Source organism: Calidris pugnax, unplaced genomic scaffold (assembly GCF_001431845.1).
Source record: "Calidris pugnax isolate Ruff unplaced genomic scaffold, ASM143184v1 scaffold20, whole genome shotgun sequence".
Taxonomy (NCBI): domain Eukaryota; kingdom Metazoa; phylum Chordata; class Aves; order Charadriiformes; family Scolopacidae; genus Calidris; species Calidris pugnax.
In genome coordinates, this window is record NW_015094510.1 from 28,555,196 (window position 1) to 28,564,734 (window position 9,539).

The 9,539-nt window shown below is 41.2% G+C and overlaps 1 protein-coding gene across 1 annotated transcript in view; it reads right to left on the bottom strand.

Moving 5' to 3' along the window:
* Positions 1-9,446, bottom strand: part of ATM (ATM serine/threonine kinase) — a 71,863-nt gene extending 62,417 nt beyond the window's left edge. Inside the window, exons 1-7 of the mRNA XM_014966141.1 lie at positions 9,345-9,446; positions 7,664-7,765; positions 7,468-7,580; positions 6,079-6,224; positions 5,530-5,694; positions 608-773; positions 60-298 (exon numbers count right to left, since the gene is read on the bottom strand). Of these exons, the coding sequence (XP_014821627.1) occupies positions 60-298; positions 608-773; positions 5,530-5,694; positions 6,079-6,224; positions 7,468-7,580; positions 7,664-7,735 (901 nt within the window). The 5' untranslated portion in view covers positions 7,736-7,765; positions 9,345-9,446. The remainder of the gene's footprint in view (positions 1-59; positions 299-607; positions 774-5,529; positions 5,695-6,078; positions 6,225-7,467; positions 7,581-7,663; positions 7,766-9,344) is intronic.
* Positions 9,447-9,539: the final 93 nt, after the last annotated feature.

Consider the following 9,539-nt stretch of genomic DNA (forward strand, 5'->3'; position numbering starts at 1 on the left):
TTCAAACAACCACACACAGTGATGGATAGAAACCAAAACCAGAGAGCTTTTTATTGTACCTTTTCCCTGAGTTTTTGCACCCTTTGGATGATGAAGATGAACTTGGAGACGAAATAACTCAATTATTGATTCCTTCAGGGAATCCTTTGGTCTATGCTGAGTCCATATATAAAGCACTGTAGGCAAAATTTCTTCCCCTATTTTACAAATCCGTATGCGACAGTTGACAGCAAACTTATTGCAGAAGATATTCATTGCTCCAACAATATGATCCAGGCCTGCAGTATTCTTCTCTTGCCTGCAACGTAAACCAAATAGTCAAACTTCAAGAAGAAATAATCTTATTTCATTTCACAGGAACTGTTTAAATGTAAATACTAGCAAGTAACTGTATGCAAAATACTATTTTCCTAACAAATACAGAAGTTATTAATATTTTAAAGAATTTATTAAATTGGTATTCAAAGACAGAACAAAAAAAATGTATAAAGAATTATAATGTATAAAGAATGTATAAAGAATTAGTATCTGCTATTATTCAAGTCTAATCTCAAATACTTAAAATGAGTTACTCTCTAAAAGCAGGTCTGAAGCACTTGCAACATACCTCACACACTGCATTGCTTTTGAAAAGAAGATAAACATATCTGAACTCAGCCCATCAGTTTGGAAGCAGTACCCCCTCATTAGTGTGTGAATTATCCTAGCCACCAAGACTCTGTTGATATGCCCAGAAGGTTTAAGGTATAACTGGCCATACAGGATCAGCAACTCTGCAAACATATTAAAAAAAAAAAAGCATATATAATGTGTATATGTGTTACAAATACATATAAAACCATATATATTGCAAAGGATTACATAAAAATACTTGAAGCAAAATATTACATTAAATGTACAGAAACCACCATTCTGAATTCAGCTGCATGACATTATTCACAGAAGTTAACCGGGGAAAAAACCAAAACCTAATCATACGTGTCTTGTCTACACTGGAAGAAAAGTTATATTTGCTCTAAGCTGAGATACAATCTGCTTTATGCTACACAGTCAGAGTAGCTATAGTCACAATTAACTTTCACAACTACTTCCACACTTGAGTTCTACTCTACACTGATTGCTCCGCACACTGGGCATTCTCTCTGGGATGTCTGCGACAACGTGGGCACCAGATGGGAGGTGAAGAGATAGGGGGAGGAAGCTGCTGTGGCATCCTCCTCTTCAGAAGAATATGCAGAAGAAAGAAAAGCAAGTCTGTTGGTCCTTGAATATACATGACAATGCATGGCTCTTGTTTTTTATTGCCATCCTTCCCACAGTTCTTAGGGTATTAAGAATACAGTTTTCTATAGGCAGCAGTAATACTGGGATAGATCCAGTTCTGCTTTAATTCCTACAGCAGACAGGTGAAAGTAAGCTCTGAAAACCCTATGACATACTAACTTCAGTACCAGGAGGTGGCACAGCAAATAGAGCATCCAGACATTTGAATAAAGGAAGGTGCAGTGTAATTTGTTAAGCAGCAAGAGTGGAAAGAGGCCTCCTTGGCACTATCAATTCCTCCTTGTTTTGGTGGCTGGTATTTACTGGAAGATGAACGAAGAATCTTCTGCTGGTTTGAGTGCCTGAGTGGGTACTGGATGAGGTCTTTGAGAACTAATGGACTATCTCATCCATTTTTGCTGGGACTGTGCTCTGAACAAAGCAAGTGCCTTCCTAGATTAAGGAACTGCTTAGGCTTGCATCCTGTGCTGCTGACAAAGGCAGCGGTTGTCAGAGGTGGAACAGGAGAGTGTTAAGCCTGTTGATTCTAGCCATGCGAGCTCGGTCCCAGGCATCCCTGAAGGTCCTCCACACTCTAAAGGCAGAACCATGCTGACACACTACCACCCCTCCACCCCTTCAAGCTGAGGCAGATGAGTTTTATGAGGTAGAGAGCAACTTCCACATTGTTTTGTGGTCAGTGAAGTTTAAATGACAGATTTCAGGCTTCAACACCTTTTGTAGTTTAGCTTTTTTCACTAACGAAAAAAATTCAAGAGCCTTTATTACGTGTAGAATTTCACCTTTAGACAAATCACTCCTCAGTCTCTTGCCCAGAGACAGGTGGAATCTCATCTTAGATGTTTAATAAGTCCATCAAGTTATAAATAGGTTCACTCTACATTCCCAGTCCAGGACTTTGTTTACTGCAGCAACTTGAGCAGTTTGGTCTGATTGATAGTTGTTGATTAGTTCTTGGTGGTTTTTGCTTTTGGGACATAGCTAATAACACGTCATAACCATACACTGAGTTTTTTCTAAATCTCATGTGATGTTTTTCCGTAAGGCAGCTATCCGAATAGGTCTCCTTCATCTCTGCCAATTCCTGTTTCCACTGTGTAAGCCAATCCCAGAGGGCTCTGGCCACCATCCAAGAGTCAGTACACAGATAAAATCTGTCCTGTTTCCTCTGTAATGCTGCATCAATGGCCAGTCTTATGGCTTGGACTTCTACATATTGACTTAGCTGTCCTTCACCTTCATCAGCTTCTACAACCTCTTGATCAGGATTCCAAATGACAGCTTTCCATCTTTGCCAATGGCCAACAATTACACAAGAGCCATTAGTGAACAAGGTATATTACTAATTTTTTGAATCCTTGTCATATTCCAGGGCTTCTAGAGCATATGGTAATACCTTGGGCAATACCCCAAAAGTCATGATGTTTGGAACAATCCATCAACTCCTCCAGCAGGCTCAAGCATCATTGTTTCCTCTTATAAGTCCATTTATTCCAGGTCACGCTTGTGAAAGTCAAAAGCATTTATCCTTTCAACAAACACTGAAGTAACAGCAAGTGAGGAGCCAGCAGCATTTCTGATTCCATTGCCACTACTTGAAATGCTGCCCAAATTCCTTCACAGATGGCCAATATTTCTTCTTCTGATATGGTGCAGTTGGTACCCTATGGTCAGATTTTATTGTTGCTCAGATTGTCACTCAAATGAGCCAGTTTTCCTGATGACTTGGTACAGTGGGTTCATGAGTAGACTGTAACCAGGGATGTGCATTTGCCAAAATCTCACCATTCCATGAAAAACTTGTTTCCTTTTTATTGATCAGTGGTGCCATTGCTGTGACGCTATAGATCACATCAGCAGGAATGCAACAGCACCCACCTTGCCATTTGACACCAAGAAACTATTTTTTGCACAGGTCTTTTCACCCTATCTCTTTTGAGCGCAAATCTTGCATTTAGTAAAATTCCAATTATCCCTTTGCTTATGTTACACACCTCAAAGGCAGTGCTTCCCTATACCGCAATATCATCAATGTAGTTAAGTGTTATGGGACACTGCCCTCTTCCAAAACCTTTTGCACAAGTCTAAAGCAGATGGGCTATGCTTCCATCCTTGTAGCATACTGTACTTCTCTCCAGGTAAAGAATGCTGTGGTTTATGCTCAGGGGCCAAGGAAATGGAAAAAAATGCATTAGCTGTGTCAACGGTCACATACTGGGTAGCGCTCTTTGCTTTGGGTTCCTACTGCAGTTCTAGTATACCTGGCACCGCAGCGTTCAAGGGTGATCTTACCTCATTCAAGTATCAATTACCTCTGATTAATTTCCAACCCCCATTGGATTTTCACACAAGCCTGATGGGACTGTCAAACAGTGAATGGGTTTGAGCAATTACCCCTCAACTTTCCAGTCCTTTGATAAGACCACGTACAGGGCTGAGTAAATCTGTTGGTTCAACAATGCCACCAGTGCACAGACTTCTCCATTGTACTCCAAGAATTACAAACAAGCACTAAGGTGGAATTGCTAAAAAAGGTTATGATAACCTCTACAAAGCTCATATATCCTTCTTTTAATATAAGCAACTTGCTCCATTTAATGGATTTAAGTCTTACTTCCTCTAGATTTATGGCCTTCAGTCCTGCCTCACTTCAATAATTAAATTCCCCTGTGCCCCATATGATCTAATGCCAAAATTCCTTCCATCACACTTCCAGCTTCCGCCCATGATCAAACAGACTCAGCTAACTTCCATGTTCCTAAACTAACCACCACAGCAATTCCCAAAGGCTCCTCATGCAACCAGTACGAATCCTTCCAGTGACACTTGGCCTCAGTTTTCCTTTTCTGCCTTCTTCAATATCTGTCGTCAACATCTCTGGCTTCTTGTCCCATTCCCTACCTGCCTACCCTCAGCTCTACCCGAGTACCCAGGTCTCCTTCAGATGCCTTTCCTGTTTATTGCTCTGAACTCCAGCTTCCAGCCTCCCTGCTGAGTCCCTGCCTTCCCATCCTGCTCCAACCTGCAGGCTGACGGCCCTTTGTCTTCTGCCCCTTTCACTGGCTCCTAGTCCCAGCTTTCCTATACAGTTCCACCTTCCCATTCAATCCTCAACTTCCTGTCCTACCTCCATGGGCAAATAGTACCAACTTCTTATAACTTCTGAGATCCCACTCTCAGGCCCTGCAATTACCCAACCACATCTCCCATCCTGAACCGTTCCGTTTTAGTTGCTCTGCTTTGCCAGCCTTCAGCAGTTTTTTAAATTATCTCCCACTCCCAGTGTCACCAGACTCCCCTTCTGAGTTCTTTGCAGGTTTATTTCCATTCTGTAATTAAGCAACTCTCTTCAAGCTACACAGTAGATTATTTTATCATAAAATGCTTTTCAGAAACCCAAAGTCTGACTTCAAAACACTACACAACACAAAAACAGTATTTCTACACTTTCTCCAGAATTGCACATGCAACATCCAACAAACTAGACTGTAAAACTTCTAATACCCTTTTATTCCCCCCAAGTACTGTTCTATTACATCAACAAATGAAAACAGATGAGTTGAGAGCTTGCTATCTGTCAGAGGATTCAAAATACATATACATTCTTCCCCACGCTAAATAAGTTAATTGTCTTGGGGTCAAATCCAATCCTCTGAAGAGTGAAAAATTATGTTTGCACTTCTACTCAGTTCAGGTTGCATGCTATATGATTACCCAACTTTTAAAATATGTTTTTGTCTATTTAAACCTTAAGCTTTCCAGTTTTTTCTTTATATGCAATATGTGCATATAACAACAGTGACTCAACGTTTTTAGGAACTTCATAAGCCAACAAAACTCTGATAATAAATTCTAACAGTAAGACATTAACTATATCAAACTATACCAGCCAATACCTAGTAACTTGCAAATAACTGCACACCAACACCAGTTCTACTGAGGCTATTTCCAGCACACACATTCCATGGGTTTGTTTTACATGTAGAGATCATGCCTACATAACCTGATTGTATTTAAGTACGTATGTTTCAGCAAGCAATAGACAAACAGTATGCAGAATGAAAAAAATCAATTCCTAATGTTTGCTGCTTTGTTTATTTCAGCTGTAAGTCTTCAAGGCTGACACTACTTTACTGCATGTTTTCTGTAGTACCTCACATAACAGGGCATCAAACAAATTAAAATGCACCTAAACACGCTCCAGTAACAGGAAAAGACATTTGTAACCAGGCTTAAAAATATTACCTGACCACTGCTGCTGGGGTATCTCACACCAATATTTCCTTACTGAGAGGATATCTTTTAGGAGTATACTACTACAGTCAGATCCATAAGCAGCACAACTTGTTGGCTCTCTTATAATTTCCATGACGTAATTCAGAAGTTCCTGACATTTCAGTCTGGGTCCTCCTACATGAAGCAAGAATGTGAGACTGTAATTAACCCAAATTCCAAATAAATCTGGAATTGACTGTAAATGTTTACTTAAAAATAAAAAAACCCACTGCAGTTCAGAAACAGTTATATTAGGAATCATCTTCAAACTAACTTGTGAGAGGATGCATCAGTTACATATACATTGAATAACTAGAAAATGGCTCTGTAAGCATCAACAAGGACAACAAAAGAGAAGGAGAACAAAGAACTGATTCATAAGAAGATATTTAAATTGTAAACACCTGGAAGAGTGCAAGATGAACCCTACCCTGGCAACTCACTTCAGAGTAAAAATTTAAAGTTGAAAGCAAAGCACCAAAACAAAGAAGTAATTCTATAAGAATATATATAACTGACTTTTATTAGCACATCTGATGAAATATTTGACCAAGCTTCCAACTTCTTGCATCTTTTTCTGTCTGGTAGTTTGGGTTGAAGCAGATGCATTTGGTTTTGTCAGTTGCAGGTTTTTCATTTCTTTCTGGAAACATTTCTGCAAGACACTTCAAAAATAAAAGAGATATTAATGAAGGATCTGCATGTTTATGACTAAATAAAATAGGTAAATGTTGTTTTAACCTAGAATGTCAGTGCTTGTTCCTCTCACGATTCTAATTATCAAAAACTAAATCCAACTGAAATATATTACAGTCTAAGCATGATGGAAATAATCTATAAAAGGAGCTGCTAGTTTTACAGATTATCTAGAAGCAACTTGAATAGGAACCAAACTTTCCTTTAAACTTTGCATAATGCTAAGCATACCATTTAAAATTAGGAAAAAAAGCAGTGCTAAGTCTTTTTATTTATGCTGCAACATTATACAACAAAATATTAGAAGGATTCTTCATTGTTTTTATTGGGGAAAACCCTCAAGTCTCACTTCTCCATCATTTAAAATTAACATATAGATTAGATTTTAGATCTAAGAATAGATTAAAAAAATCGCTGGCTTTATCACTGGCAATTACTGTAGATTTCCTATTAGGCCTACGATTTGCATACAGTTCAGAGTCTATTTTTGTACTCCTTCTGTGTACTCCTACTATAATATTGGCCATCTCAAGAGCAACAAAAAAAAGAATTGATCAAATCCTTCTTACGATATTTTTGTTACAGCTATGAAACAAAAACTATTCTAATGCTGATTAAAAAACGTACTGGAAAGCTGACCAGACACCAGCCTATGAAAACCAATACTTCAGATGCACTTTTAGCATGAAATTTAGCACTGGTCCCAGCTGCTCTAAGAACTTATCACACTAACGCTCAGTCCAATCTTGCAGCACACCTAAAAAGATTGTATCAAAGATGGGCCCCTACAAACCTCAGTGCAGCTTCTTCAATTTACATGCCACAGTCCTAGTTCTACTGTGTCTTGAACTCAGTAACACAAAGAATTCTAATGAACTACCTATAATTTACATATGTACTATACATTGAAAATCAGATGCAAAAGATAATTTTCAATAAAGTAACTATTATTTTTGCATGAAAAAACGACCACTCAATTAATGATCAGTTTCCTGGCAGTTAAGTTTTCTGTATGTGGTAAGTGTTGCATTTTTGGCTATTTTAAATCTACTTCCTTTAGAGACTAACATAAGTCATTTATTGTTTACAAGCTGACAAGAAGTCTAAATCAATCTGAAGAAAGATAAGCACTAAAATAGGTCCAGTAAACAAAAGCATGATATTCTGTGTAAGAAAACTGCAACCATTCACAAAGCAAAAAAAAGAAGCTACCTAAATAGAGCATCCCAGTTGAGTTGTTTCCCTTGTTTAGAATCAGAATTCCGGTCCAGCTGGAGAAGTGTTTCAGAATCACGGAGAAGTCGCTTGAAGTTTTCAATTTCCTTCTGAAAATGTATTTCAAGAAAAAGAATCATTAGTGATTCCCTCCATCGCTGCGGCACACACAAACCAAAAGAAAACTTGTTACCCTTCGCTCCACAGCCTTCTCATTTTCAAGGCGACGACAACAAATGAGCAGATCATGTATTGCAAGACTCATGGTTCAGTTTAACAAGAGAGTCATTTATATCTGCAAACAGAAGAAAAAGATAAGCCAGTAATTATTTTATTTAACACAGAGCCACAGCAACCAGTCAATAAATTGGGAATGCAATGTATTGAAAACCCAGTATCAAAGACAACCAGTGTTATTTCACTGAAACACTCATTTGTCTCTGGGTTAGTCTTATTGGACAGAAGACTGAAGCAAAGTGTCATGTCAGGAATGTCATATATTCCCACAGGCAACAGCGGTAAAGAGTAACAGCAGAGACCTCCTCCACATGACTCTGACTCCCTTTTTACCAGTGATAAGAGTTGGTCAGATAAACAAGATTAAGATTAAAATGAGCTGAGGTACACAGCATTAATTGCAGTAGCTACCTGCTCTCAGTAGCTGCCTTAATCTGGTGCTGCCAGGAGGAGGTAGCACTTTTTAAAACTCTCTTCCTCTCTCACATCCTACCTTTTCACAGGTATGTATTGACATGTCAAAGGATGCCCAAGTACCAAGCATAAGAGGAAACAACTCTTTCCTTCCTTCCACTTAAAATTATACTTTATCTCCTTCAATGGAGGTTAGAACTAGCTAGACTTTGCATTTCTGGTTTACATTCTGCTGAAGCAGATTCACCACAATGATATTGTGTAAAACCTCCACACTTCTCTTTTTTACCCCTGTATAAGCGGCCACTGTCTGAAAAAGACAGACAAGCTGGAAGTAACTCAAGGCTGAGGCTGCAACAGGGAATTGAGAGCGGATGTTCATAACGCAGGGAACTGCGTCTTCAGCACTTGAGAATCTAAAAATATCCACTTAGACAAGTAAAACTTTAAATATCTAGAGCATTTTTATTTTGTCCAGCTTCAGTGAAGATAAGGCTGGGATGAGGTACGATCAGAGATACGGTGACCCATCAGGTGCGTATGGAAAGGAAAATGTGGTACGTGCAGAACTGAGATTTAAAAGAGAAACTGCTCCTCGACCAACTCTGGCAGAAATGGAAACTGAAAGGAAAACGCAGCTTTTTCAGTGTTGAGGGCTTCCAAAATGCTGGTGGGCTGAGGAATGGTGGAGCCAGACCTGAGGCCAGGCGGGCTGTGTCTTGTAGGGACCAGCTCTCGAGGGGGCAACAGCCCGTCCCCCCGTTTGTCCTTCGTGGCCTGTCAGCTGCCGGAAAAACTGCACAGAATTCCTAAGGATGAGTCCTCTTACTAGTTTTCTCCAACTACCGCACTATGACCACCTTCACCCCTTGTACAAATTGCACAGGGTAAGGAAGGCGCACACAAAAAAGAAACAAACCCAAACCAAGCCATAAATCAATCACGGAGCGCTGTCTCCTCATCAGAGATGCCCAAGCACCACCGTCCGGATAATGACAATGAACGGCCGCCCCCACAGCCCGCCCGGCCGCCCCCCCACACGCGTCACCCCCGCCGGGGCCGGGCCCCTCACCTACGGACCGAGGGGAGGGGAAGGGAAAGGGAGAAAGGAGAAGGGAGGGGAAGGGAAGGGGAGGCCGAGCAGCCCCTCAGGACCAGGGGCGGAGGCCGCGCCGCCCCCGCGGGAGGGCAGGGGACAGGGGGGAGGGCAGGAGCGGGCCCACCTCCGGGGGTACCGGCCGGCCGGTGCTGCGGTGCGCGCCCTGCCCTGCTCCCGCGGCGCGGAGGGGCGCGCACGTGGGGCGGAGGGCGGCCCTGGAAGCGGATGCGCGGGGAGCGGCTGGAGGGCGGCGGGGTCCGGCGGGAGGGGGCGGGGGCGGCGCTGGCTTGGGGGGGTTTGGGGCCCTCCCCCCCGGGGG